Source organism: Nicotiana attenuata, chromosome 7 (genome assembly GCF_001879085.1).
Source record: "Nicotiana attenuata strain UT chromosome 7, NIATTr2, whole genome shotgun sequence".
In the NCBI taxonomy this organism is placed as follows: domain Eukaryota; kingdom Viridiplantae; phylum Streptophyta; class Magnoliopsida; order Solanales; family Solanaceae; genus Nicotiana; species Nicotiana attenuata.
Genome location: NC_031995.1, coordinates 66,033,701 through 66,047,318, shown reverse-complemented (window position 1 = coordinate 66,047,318; position 13,618 = coordinate 66,033,701). Strand labels below are relative to the sequence as shown.

General features: G+C 36.1%; 1 protein-coding gene across 3 annotated transcripts; it reads left to right on the top strand.

The window, feature by feature from the left end:
- Positions 3,420–11,884, top strand: LOC109229238. 3 transcript variants are annotated; one of them, XM_019394614.1, is made up of 4 exons: positions 3,420–3,689; positions 3,766–3,868; positions 9,835–9,964; positions 11,548–11,884. In XM_019394614.1, the coding sequence occupies exons 1-4, from the start codon at positions 3,609–3,611 to the stop codon at positions 11,621–11,623; spliced, it is 390 nt and encodes a 129-aa protein (XP_019250159.1). In that variant the 5' UTR covers positions 3,420–3,608; the 3' UTR covers positions 11,624–11,884. The 3 variants fall into 3 exon arrangements, with proteins under 3 accessions (XP_019250159.1, XP_019250157.1, XP_019250158.1); XM_019394612.1 differs by having other exon boundaries at positions 3,431–3,689; positions 9,784–9,964; positions 11,548–11,871; XM_019394613.1 differs by lacking the exon at positions 11,548–11,884 and adding an exon at positions 10,436–10,790 and having other exon boundaries at positions 3,440–3,689; positions 9,784–9,964.

The window sequence follows — 13,618 nt, the reverse complement described above, 5'->3', positions numbered from 1 at the left end:
TATATGAGAGGCTAGGGGCCTGATTTTTTATGCCACGAGATGGCTTGTTTATAGCGCTTGGGCTGTAGGAGCCCCTCCGGAGTCTGCACACCCCTAGTGAGCGTGTGTACCCAGTGTGAGATGTGATATTGCCCGAGGGGCTGTTGTTGTTTCTTGTTGTTGCCCGAGGGGCTGATTACGAGTGGCTGTGAGGTAGCCCGAGGGGCTGGTTTCTGCTGGTATTTTGCCCGAGGGGCTGTTTACGTTTCTATTCTTTTACTCACTGTTTTTCGTCACTCGTTTGAAACTATTGAAGGAAGTTTTTAAAAGGATTTTATTGAACTGAGTCGTTTTCACGAGTTTCATTGTTTTTATTGCATTGTTCTGGATTTATACTTTTTTGCTGTAGCATTATGACGTGGCTTGCGTGTTTTCTTACTGCTTAGTTGTTTTTACTTTTATTACTTACTGAGTTGGTGTACTTACATTACTCCTTGCACCTTGTGTGCAGATCCGGGAGTCTCGGGTCACGCTAACGAGTGCTGATTTGTCTTCCAGCAGGCTTTCGGAGTTGACTAGGTAGCTGCTTGGCGTTCGCAGCCCAGTGATTCTCCTTCCTTTTTTTATTCCGCTTTGTATTAGCTTTGTTTTAGACTATGTTGTCTTTTCATGTTTCTAGACGAGTTGTAGTTGCTCATGACTGGTGACACCCCGATGTCGGGCTGTGTTTTGTTTCCGCACTGTTCTATTCTACCTTTCATTTTGGGATTTTAGCTTATTAATGACTTTTAAATGACTTATTATAATTGTTGGGTTGGTTTTGGGGTTTGTGTCGGCTGGCCTAGTTTCACGATAGGCGCCATAACGACCGGGTCCGTTTTAGGGTCGTGACATAGACAAAGCTTACGAAGAATGCTAGTTGAACTTGCGGAGGATGCAGCTTTGCCCGGAAGCGGTGATAAACAAACTTCTTTTCCGCTACCACCAAAGGAAATTCCTCCGAACCTTGAAGGATTTATGAAATTTGTAAGAGATACCATGTAAAATTAATATGTAACTTGCAGAATTGCTACTTTTTTCTTGTTATTGATAGAGTGGTATTCTCCGCCCCTGTCAAATAAAGTAGAGGGGGAATAGAAGGAAAGGAGATCAGAAAGATAGGCGAACGACTTGACTATAGTATAGGTCGGATGTTTCCGTGAGCAGTAAGCAGCAGATCTCCCCTTATTTTGGGAAAGCTGGTGGCCGCTTCTTTGGGAAAAAGAACTTGAATAAGTTTGTTTTTCTGAAGGAGTCGTCATTTTCTATCAGGAACGCTATGTCATTTTCAATCCCGGCGTATTTCGGATGCTTGAAGACAAAGTAAACCTCTTCCGTAGAAGCAGGTAGTAACCTAACCTTTAAGAATTTTTTCAAGGGGGGACCCTCTGATCTATCAATGGAAAGATCTCCATGTGTGGCGTGATAAGGAATCCTAGAAAAGATCGATTGAGACTCCCTCCACGGTCCCACGAAGATCTCTACGTACGGGAGTGGCGATGCCATACGCAAAAAGGAAGAGACTCATAGAATGGCAGAGGCAAATAGAGCTTTTGCACATTTTCGTTAATCCATGAACAGGATCTTGAAGAATCAGCGGATGAGTTGTGGTTAGGGGTGAAATGCCACTCGAACCCATAGCTAGCTGGTTCTCCCCGAAATGCGTTGAGGCGCAACTATAGCTATGGCTATCTTAACTCACTCCTTTATCGGAATCTTCCTTTACTCCAAGCTTTTCCATTACTATTCAAGCATAGAATATCGATAGATCTGTCCTATCAAGGTTACAATACCTACTATCTACTATCTATCCATGACCAGGATGAAGCTTGGGTGAAACTAAGTGGAGGTCCGAACCGACTGATGTTGAAGAATCAGCGGATGAGTTGTGGTTATTTTGGCACATCTTGATTAGTTTCTTTTTCTTCTCAATGGTGGAATTAGCACCTTGTTGTGCTCATTCCATTGGGGGAGAAAGACTAAGAAAGATATTGCCATGTTTTGTTAATATCATAATAATAAAAATTATAACGCATTCCTTTGAATATCTCTTTACAATATTTTTTGTGTTTAAATTTGAATTAAAAAATTTAAGTCACAATTATATAATATAATTTACAAGAAATTACCTTAAACAAAAAAAAATTTAAAAAAAAATGGTCAGGCCCACCTAGGCCCATATATATATATACCCTTTTTAGCTTCTTCAGTTAGTTTTGGGTTTTAAATCTTCTTTTTTTCACTTTTAATTTTGACTTGGACAAAGGATGTCCACTATTTGCAAACAGTAAGGACCTGTTATGATTATTCAGAGATACATAAGGACTACTTTCTCAGTGAATATATCGTCAGATATTCGTGAATATAAGGATTGGTTTGGGGCGGGGGGCTAAAGCCAAACCTTAAGTAGAGGCTTTAAAGTTATTTGATAATAATTATATGTATTTCAATTTGAAACTTATTCTCTAGCTTCTTGAGCTACAAAGTTATTCATCAATTTTACAATAAAGTTTTCCTAATATGTATGCTGAGTTTAACCAGATCCATATCTTAGTTGACATATTTAAATTTTATCGGCACATGCAATCCATGAAAGAGCTTTTTTATTTCAAGTTTTTGCTTCAGTACTTGTCAACACTCATTTACAAAATAGTTTAAAATTTGAATCAATGTATAATCAGATAAAACTTTTATCATAAAAGAAACTTCTAAGCTTGAAAAATTGTAGGCGGACTACAGAACTATTTCATATTGTGTAACGAGATTCTTGGGGCCTAAATCTTTTGGACGCCTTGGGGGGGGGGGGNNCTAAGCTCCCGCTATGCGCGGGGTCCGGAGAAGGGCCGGACCATAAGGGTCTATTGTACGCAGCCGGGGCTGTTTCCACGGCTCGAACCCGTAACCTTCTGGTCACATGGCAATAACTTTACCAGTTACGCCAAGGCTCCTCCTTCTTAACTATAATATAACAACTTCAAATTACAGAAATATCTAGTTAGACATTTTTAACTACCATGTTGTCCATGTGAAAGAAAAAAATCATATTTCTCCTTTCCGTTCAATTTTTTACCCCCGTTTCTCCTATTAAACTTCACATCCTTACAGTCTCAAGCACAATTCAATAGCAAAAGATGTTACAATTCAAATTAGTTTGTTTGTTCAAATACACAAGCCGAAGCCCAATAGAAAAACTTCCTGCATAATATATGTTCTTTGTCAAGGATTTATCATTGTGATATGTGTTCATACTTCTATTTATCATTAATCATGGAAACTAGTCGCTTTGATATATACACCCACCTGAATGGAGCAAATTTTGTCCTTAGCCAATTGCCACTCAAGTGGGCTTTGCAGACCCATGAAATAGAAACTATATAAATAAATTAAAAACCCTTACACCCTCAAAATAATGCTCTAACAGGTCGTTTGGCTGTGAAATAATTTATCTCATAATTTATTATTCCGAAATTAGTTATTCCGGATTAGTTATCCCACCCTCCCATAAATAAAATAAAAGAATACTACAAACGACACCTAAAAGGTTTTACCTCTCCGCATCAGGTGCCCGTCAACTGCGCCGCCAGAGAAAGATGAAAGACCTGAGGGCTATCTTAGGGAATAATAGGATTGAAGATGTTAGATGGCTTTGTTCCTTAACAGAGTCTGAGATTGTAAGTTTCTCTCCTTTCCTTTATCCTTTTTTTTATGAGGACCAATGTCTTAGGTGTGGTTTGGTTGAATTTTTAGGATTTATTGATAGGTCTGAAAGTGTTGATACAGCAACGTGCCAAAAAGATTGGTCATGAGTCTTTAGCAAACAAGTTTGATTTGAAGACCCTCCGAGCCCTTAGTGAGTTCTTTCTTCTTCCTTTCCAGAAATATGTAACATTTATGTGACTTTATTTATAGGTTGCACCATCTATAAATTAGTGAATAAATTGGTATTTGCTGTAGATTTGTGAATTCTTTATCTGTTAGTATTTTCCTTGAGATTGATGGTAACTTCTCTTTCTAAAAAAAGAAGAAGGGTTTTTTATGTTATCCTTGAGCTTGATATGTAAAATTTGCAAAGCTAGAGTAAGTAAATAACAGAAGGAGAGGAAAGAAGAATGAGAAGAGTAGATAAGAAGAAGGAATTAGAGAGAAGGGAATTCAGTTTTTTATTCATCAAAACAACTGTGAGATGACATATTCAAAGGGTTCTAATATGGCTTAGGACGTGATGGAGATGGCTTGAAAGAGGTTTATTTGTGAAGAGCTTTAATGGACTCGTTATATCATTGGGCTACTTCATAAGCATCCATGAAGTTGGTAGGATTGGCTATCCTCACTAGAGACTTAAGCTCTTGTTTCTACCCATTGACAAAGCAAATGACAAAATAGAGTTCAAGATGGAGGTAAATCATGATCATCGTAACAATTGCAACTCCTGCAATTGATCCTGATAACAATCTACATCTCGACATTTCTGAAGTTTATTGAACTTATCTATAATATTGCTAATCCTTCTACGTAAATGTGCATAGAACACTGGCCTACGATCCTCCGTGATCCATTAGATACCTATTAAATCAGTAATTAACTGCATGCATTACATGCTTAATAGTTAAATTCAATTTCATTTATTGGGGAACTTGATAGCTTTTGAAATATTTTATGCACCTTCTAATTTAGCCCTTGGATTGATGGCATCAAACTCAGCAAAGTTAAGCTTTGCTTTTAGGAGCTTCTGTGGGGAAGGGGCGACTTGGTAGGGCTGATATAGTAGGGGGTGAATATAGATAAAAGGTGGATTGGGTGTTTCAAAGTGAGGGACAAGGGGATAGATAACTCTCAATTGTCATAGTAAGAGATGTGTACAGGAGGAGTTACCTTTGCAACACCTGAGCTGGAGGATTACCCAATATCTGCTCCCACTAGTTGTCCTTGAGCCACAAATGGTAGGACCTTACTAATGAAGATATTCCGCGTTTCTGTTGGAGGTCAGTTGAGTGATAATCTTTCGAAACATCTCCTTATTAACTGGTATGAGTGATATTCTTTCCAACTTCAGATTTATGCCATTATTCTCTTGCATGAGAGTAGCAAGTTGACTTTGGGTCAAAATGATCATCTCAAACCTCCTAGAGCTCTGTGTTGCAAAGGATTAAATTTGGGGTTTCAAATTTATTCATGGTATCTTTAATTCCCTTAGAGTTTATGATTATCTGCGAGGGTTGTTAATGGATCAATCCTCTGATACCAACTTGTAACACTTAGCTTGATCGCAAAAAACTTGCACAATTAAAGTAAGTAAAGAACTGAAGGAAGAATAAGAAGAGTAGAGAAGAAGAGGGAATTAGAGAAGAGAGCAATAGCTTTTTGTCTTGCATCTGCATAATACCTTTTAACAAATTTAGCAGAACAAATGAAGAATCTGGAATGGTCAAAACAAGTGTGAGCTGACATATGGGCGAGGGGAAGTTCTATTTAATTTTGTAGAAATTCGTTTCTTTTATAAGTAAGGTAAAGTTGTATATATATGAGTCAGCATCAACAGTATGCTGCTCTAGACAATTGATACATCAAAAGTTGCTCTCGCAGATTGTGAAGAGAGCTAATAAAACCAACTATGGCTTCTACTTTGTCACCCTCATGTACATTAGCCATGTTACTCCAAAAAGAAAGGAAAAAGAAAATTGAAATTAAGACTAGATATATTTCCCTTTTTGTTTTCAAATATTATTGAAATTGTATCCCAGATGCTTGAGCGAACATCCCTTAGATCCCTGCTTTGCCAACCTTGTAAAAATTCCAGTATGTCTCTTGGCATAGTCCCACTTTAAACTCAAAAAAGTTAAAAACATGTCCCACAATTGTGTAGTAAGCTTGCAATGCAAATAAAAAGGTGGTTTGTCAATATATCTACTCAATCTACTACAAACGTTCAGTCCTCTTTTTTGTAGATTTGACTTTGTCAAGCATGCATTTTTTTTCTATCCAAGTGAAGCACTGTACCTTGTGAGGGGCTTTATTTTGACAAATCTGTTTCTAAGGCCACTTGAGAGTAGTAGTATGTGAATTCTGCTAGAGTGAGTAACAAGATCTGACTGTGAACATACCATTCTTCTTGCCCTTCCAACAAATGGTATCCTGATTTTACAAGCATATACGGTAGGTTCTTAGTTGTTGTAGTAGAGCACATGTTCTTTCTACTTCCCAGTTTCTGCAAAGTCTTCTGAAAGTGATATTCCAACTATTGTTTGAGTGATAATCTGCAACTGAGGCTTCCTGGTGGGCTGCCAATGTATATAGAACAGGGTAACTTTGTTTTGAAGGTGTGTAACCCAACCAAGAATCATACCAAAAACTTCCATCAAAAAACAAAAAAGGATCATGCCAAAAGCATCCCAAAGAGTCCTGATACTTTTCCAAACTGAGTGTCCATACAAAAATTAGGCATCTTTGTTATCCACTGATTGCACATGCCACCATCCTCCTTGGTTAACCTCCGTAGCCATTTGGTAGACTAACATTGCGCTTTTTCAAGTCCCTACCTCTAGGCCTAACACCTTTTTATCTTTCAAAACTGAATCCTAATTGACTAGATTGACTGATTTATTTGTCTCTGTTTTTTTTTTTTGTCGATAAAGTAATAATTTCATTGAATGAGTTTGGGCATAACAGAGCCCGTATACAAGAGGTATACCAAAAAGTAGATGATTTATTGTTTATGTTTCCTTCCCATAGGAAATTTCGTCGCATCTTGTAAATCTTCTTTGCAACTGAGGAAGGGAGAGGAAAAAGTGACATTGTGTAAGTAGGAAGTGAATCCAAAACACTGTTTATGAGGATTAATCTACCACCACGGAGCGATACTGCCTTTTACAATTTGACAACTTTCTTTCACATTTTTCCAGAAAACCATCCCATAATTGATTTGTGCTTATGCCCCAAGGGAAGCCCCAAGTAGGTGGTAGGAAGAGTCCCAATATTACACCCCAAAATGTCTGCTAAGAGCTGGATAATCTGGACCTCGTTTGATGGAAAGAGCCTGTCTTTTATGCAGATTTAATGGAGTCAAGTGACTGCCTCAAAGAGTAACTAATTAAGTGTGACTGTGTGAGGTAGTGCATCCATTCAGTCGCCGCTTCACAAAGTAATTTATAGAAATTCTAAAAAGATATCTTCAGTTCGGAGTTGCCCAAAGGCTAGGTGTGATCCTTTGAGCTTTGATTGCTACTCCCGCCAACGAGCGCCTTAATTCTCTCGTAACAGATAAGTAGATGGTTATTATTTCATTCTAGCTAAAATTGGGTGTTTGACAGTGATGTGAAGCAACACATGTTTTGAAATTGAGAATACCTGTTTATTTGTTTAATGTGGTAACACTGGAATATGCTATTACACTTCTTTCATATGAACAAATGGTTACAGCTTAAATCCAACTGTAAAAAGAATAGCTATCTGTCTCATTTCCACTTATGAAATTAAAAAGAATTTCTTTCAACACCATTTCCCTTTGAACCATAAGAAGGTGCTGACATAGGACCCTTTATTTTTATTTTTTATACCCTCTTAAGAGGAGGATGCCAAAAAATCAGAAGGCTGAAAGCAAAACCACGTTTTTGTAGAAACTGAAAGTGACAAATCAATTTGGAAATGAGGGCTTTTATTGTGTGTAAATGGGAAATGTTAAATAGACTGATTTCAAAAGCTTGATAGACTGAAAACATCGGTATTATTAAGGTTCATTTGAGGCGCGGTTAAGCCCTAAAGCTAGGTGAAGCTCAAGGGGGCCGCTTTGTTTCACTCAGATAGCGTACTAATGCAGGTATCAAGGTGTTAAGGCACGTGCCTCATCATCCATGCGCTCTATCTTTAAGATAACTGTCCTAAAGAGAACTGTCCTAAATAATAAATATAACCAACAAAGGGATTTATTAACTAAGGAGGAAATGTTATTAATGAATTTGTTACTTATTAAGGAAAAGAATTTAATATAAGACAACTAGTCAGTAAACCTGAATGAGAAATTTATTTTTTCATCTAAATCAAAATTTTAAATCTATTTATGCACTTTATTTACATGTTCTTTTACTTAATAAATTTCACTTAGTTGTAGTATTTTCAATTACTTTGCTCATATAAACGTTTTTTGCTTTTAGTTATTTTTTCTAGCTTTCCATTTTTTAAAGATTGTTTATCATTGCGCCTTTAGTTACTGAAGTCCATTTGAATGTGTTGTTCATTTAAAGCATCATCAGGCCTTGAGCTCTTTTCTATGCTTTTTGCCTTTGACAATAGTGCAAAACATATAGGTATATTGATGTGAGTAGAATCAGATCCTCCTTTTTAACTTGAGATTGAAAAGTTTGGTATGCAGTCTTATGAATTAAAAGAAGAGGAATGCTAATATTAGATGAATGTTCCCTGCTCTCCTTACTGTAACAGATAGTCAAGAGTAACTCTCAGTTAAATTTTGGTGCGACATCAATTTTTCGAGTGAGCGGACTTTCAAGGAAAGATTTGATGAGGAGCTGCTGAAAGAAACCAGTAGAATAAAGAAATAAGGTTTTGGCACTCAGCTGGTATAGCTTATCTTCGGTTTTGCTGCCCTTCTGAGAAAGCAGTTTCCAACTTTTGCGGTACTATTGCAAGCTACGAAGCCAGTAGAATAAGGAAAGAAGATTCTAGCTTCTGACTGGTATAGTGGTATTTAGGTTCTGCTTCCCTTTTGCCTAAGGCAGTTTCATCTTTTAGAGCTGCTGCTTTTGGGAAAAGGGAGAGTGTGTGGTCAGATGCTCCTAAAAATAGTAATGTTTCTGTCTTTTTTTTGGGTATACTTATCTGTTGCACTAGAGTAGAAGTTGTTTAACTGTTAAGTCTATGGGTAAGACCGTCATGAGAGAGTAAATGTTTTGTAGGAATTACAGAGGAAATGATAAAAACTTGGCATTTTAATGAATCTATGAACATAGTAATACTATTAACATAATTTTCATAACCTTTTGTTGTTTCCAAGTCATTTATACCATAATATTAGGAGAACCTAGAAGTTAGACACTTGGAACTAGGACTCTTTTACCACTCTTATCAAAAACACATTCCGACAGTATTGCTCTATTTGGATCATGGAGGAACCTCCTTTTGGATCTCTCATCCTTGATTTGATGGAGGATTCCTTGTTGATGCGTGCAATGATTTCTCAGCTTTGCCTTATCTGCTTCGATAGTTATGCAATTTGTTAGTACGTTATTGAAGCATGATAGCTTACAAGATTTGTAATATGAGTCGATGGGTTTAGTTGCATTCAACTAACTTGGCTATGGGAAAGTGGAAGTCAGAAGAAGCCCTCATTGCATCACTGCAGCTGTCCAAACCAACATAGGCAAAAAACTCTAGGTGATTCTTCCCATTTGCCTAAGTTTTGGTGGCAGAGTTACCTGGTACCTATGCTAGTTGGATGTAGCAGGTACCTACTGAATTAATCTAGGTGCGTGCAAACTGATAGGGACACCGCCATCAGTCAACATTTTCTTACCAGATATGCCTTAATGGCATCAGCTTTTAATTCCCTCGATATTTTGTAAAAACTCACACCTGTTATTTCAGTTTGCCTTTTCTTTCTGCCAATGATTTTAACCTACTAAAGTCTTTTTCAGTATAGTTATTACTAGTTATAACTTGCCGAAAGAATCTATGTAAATGACATGAATCACACATCTTTTGGGTGAAGTTTTGATCACTTCATTATTAGAGTATCTTGTAATGTCTATTCTGCAGGTTTCATTTTGATGGAGAAACTTAAAGATCTCTCCTGTATACCTGGTACAGACGAGTCCTCAGCAAATTTAGGTGCATGTAATCTGTTGAATTATGATCTAGACAAGACTTTTGCCAATATGGAGGTTGAACAACTGAGCTCCTACATTTGCAGTGATAAGAGGAAGAGAATCATCGAGATGTAAGTTATCCAAAATTGATTTGGTCATTAGTCATTACCCCGTAAATTAATTGTCTGAATCACATTACATGATATTTCTGAAATCGTTGTTCTGGTCAATCCTTGTTTTCCATTCCCAATTTTGTTTTTAGCTTCCAAAGCATGGTTGCATAATATGTAAATTTTGTAAGCAATCTCATTTCTGCACACATTTTATCAGAATGTGCACAAAACATGAGTTCTGTTTACCAACTTTCGGCTTCATTAATATGAAAGTGCATAAAACATGTTCTGTTTACCTACTTTCGGCTTCATCAATATGGTAGTCGCGTTCTTTCTCATAGGCTATAACTTTAATAGGCCACGTAATTGAACTCTAGATATCATTTGTTTCAACTTCTTTTCTTTCCTTTTCTTTTAATCTCTTTCGAAAGATGAATGATTTCAGACCCTCGTACTATTTGTGTCCTGATTTCTTATGGTCTGCTGTAGGTTTTCTGAAGACACATCTCCAAATAGAAAGCAGAGAGCTAACAGTGATAGCAGTAGAGATTGATATAAGTAGATTATGAGTACTCTCCTATGACCTATCTATCTTGCTTGAGAAAGCCTGCTGTATGTATAATCAAATTTTGATGTGTGCTTCTTGAAGGGGGGTGGGGGGTACTTATTTCCATTTTTCCTGTCATTTTTGAGCTGTTAAAGATAGATTTACTTTTGTAATTTTAGTATAAGAAAGTTGGTTTGGAGAAGAACAAAGGGGATTTTCATTTGTTTGCTTGAGGTTAACATTATTCTTCGACTTGATAAATCAACTTCGGTGAAGCCTACCTCTTTTTTTTTCTCTCGACTCGTAGCAGCTTTTGCTCTTTCTTCCCTTTTGTGCCACAAGCTTTCCTTAGTTGTTTGGTTCGCAAACTAGTTATGTAGCAATGGATAGTTATGTTATGTACGTAATTGTATGCGGAATTAATAATAATACAAGGCATCTTTATGAAAAGCTCGCAATATCAAAGTAATAATTGGTTTTATTCTAGTATTGCTAATATATTATTGCAAGAGTTATATAGATACGAATTATTTGAGGTCTTATGTCACAAACTAAATGATGTATTAATAATCGAAAGTGTTTTAGCGGAATTCGTATACTGTGTTAATAGTCTATCTGAAACAGTCTATCTTCCTTCTTAAAGGTAGGGATAAGCCGATAAGATGTGCGTACGCTCTATTCTCTCCAGACTCCACTTGTGGAATTACACTGAGTATGTTGTTGTCGGATACTGTGGTAACAATATTAGATACTAGTAATTGTTTTACTTGAAATTTCTGAATCAGTACTATTAAATTAGCTAATGGCGTTATAAACCTAAAGTCGTACATACGTCTCAGCTGTTGAAACAATTTTTTTAAATAGTGAGCACTGAGTGATTATATACTTATTTAACGTCGCACGAGACACTAGAGTCATCTGTAAGTTCATGAAAGATATGATTATTTGTAAACAAATAAACTCTCTGCCCAACCCAAAAGAAAATTCATCTTACCGTATATTCTCTGATTCAGTAAGTGTTTTATATATACCTTTTTCTTTATAATAAATGTAGGAGGACTGTTACAAAGAGAACAATCATGGAGCACAAGAACAAAGTAACGTTCATTTTTGCAGAGAGAGATCTCTGAATTTTCATCAAGTGGGCATGCAAAGCTTAAAGAAAAGATAGAAAAGCTGCCAAAATGAAGTGAATTTCATGAATATTGTTTTCTTCCTCATTCCTTTTGGCTTAACACTGACACTTACACCATACTTAATCATAATCTTATTAACGGCTTTATTGTTTCTTTAGAGGGTAATTCCAGTGAAGTTATTATTACCATACTGTAAAATAACTTCTGAAACATTCTTTACTTTTCTTTTAACCATACTAGTACGTAGTTAATTGTGATATATATTCCTGCAAAACTAATTCTTTGCCAATGAGGAGTTGACACATTGATCTTATAGTGTGGTTAGCAACTTTTTACAGTGTCAGACTAGGCATACTTAAGAATTAGCATGACCAAATATAGAGTCCATTACTCAAATGGTCACTCAACTATCTCAAATTATCTCCTAAAGTCACTTTTCTTTCGTTTGTAACAACAAAGTCACTGAACTATGCCTATAGCACTCAAAAGGTCACTCAACTAGATTTTTCAAATTTTGGATTGCAAAATATCTATTTTACCCTCTAAATTATAAACATTTATCTTTTTTTTAGTTTTTAAATTTTTTTAATATTATGATTTGTCCCTTTTTAATTTATATTATGGACTTTCCTATAGAATATATAAATTTTATTTATAAATTAAAAAAATAAAAAGTATTTAAGCATATATAATGCTGGAATAACAAAATAATGAGCATAGTAAAAAAAATAATTAGAATAATTTGTTCGTAATAATAATTTTAGTATTAACAACAAAAATTCAAACATTTATTTTACACAATTCAAAATGAAAGAAAATAAAGGTTGTAAAATATATATTCCATGCACATAATGTAAAAATAATTATTTAAATAAAGGTATATTTATAATATACATTATATATTCTTGAAAATTATGCTCAATTATATTAAAGCTTGTAGAATATTATTCATTAAATGCTACAGGGTGGCGGGCATTTATTTCATCTTTATGAGCATCATTCCTTTCGGTAACAAATGAAACAGTTGTCTTCGGTCTTAGCTATCCCTTGCCTTCGGTTCCATGTGTCATCGTCTTATCCAATGACTTAAAATAGCATATTTTACACTATATAGATAGTCCCCTTGCTTTACGGTGACATAACTTTGTGTCGTCGGAAAGTTGATAGAAACGTAATAATATAATTGAGCAGGGACCATCGCAATGCTTTGTTTTAATTAAACAGTCAGATTGTAACTTCCTTGAAAGAATGCTACTGGAGCTTGGTTTTCCTTATAAATTTATCAGTTGGATAATGGAATGCATCACCACAGTGACCTACTCCCTCAACATGAATGGAGGACTGACAAAACCATTTCAAGGAAGAAGAGGCATTCGACAAGGTGATCCAATGTCCCCTTATTTATTTGTCATAGCCATGGAATATCTGCAGAGAGAACTTGCACAGCTGGCAAAGAACAGGAATTTCAAATTTCATCCCAGATGCAAGAAACTGGGACCTTACACCTTTGAGATAGGCACTCAAAGGTGGACTTAAGGACCTGAACAAATATATGGCTTCCTACCAGCAGAGACTTGATCAGGCTAGACAGAAATTAGAGATAGTACAGGGGGAACTTAAAAATTCTCCCCTAAATCAGAGCTTGTTCAATCAGGAAAAAGAAATCTTAATAGAACTGGAAAAATGGAGTCATATAAAAGAACATGTATTACAGCAGAAGTCAAGGGCTACTTGGATTAAATGTGGAGATTCAAATACCAAATATTTTCATGCTCAATGGAAAATGAGGACAAGCAGGAACCACATTGCATCCATCTACAGTGCAAATGGTATTAAGCTAACAGATCCAGTCCAAATAGAAGATGAGTTTATCTCTTTCTTCAAAAATCTTATGGGAGAAAGTGGAGGAACTCATAGATGTCCAGATGCTGCAGTGCTTAAAACGAGGGGAGTAGTGTCGTAGGATTACCGAAACAAAACCGAAAAAAG

Coding starts and splice junctions, on each gene's coding strand:
- LOC109229238 (XM_019394612.1), top strand. CDS start 3,609: ATGAAAGACCTGAGGGCTATCTTAGGGAATAATAGGATTGAAGATGTT. Junction 3,869..9,783: donor GAAGACCCTCCGAGCCCTTA/GTGAGTTCTTTC, acceptor TCTATTCTGCAG/GTTTCATTTTGATGGAGAAA. Junction 9,965..11,547: donor AGGAAGAGAATCATCGAGAT/GTAAGTTATCCA, acceptor TAATAAATGTAG/GAGGACTGTTACAAAGAGAA.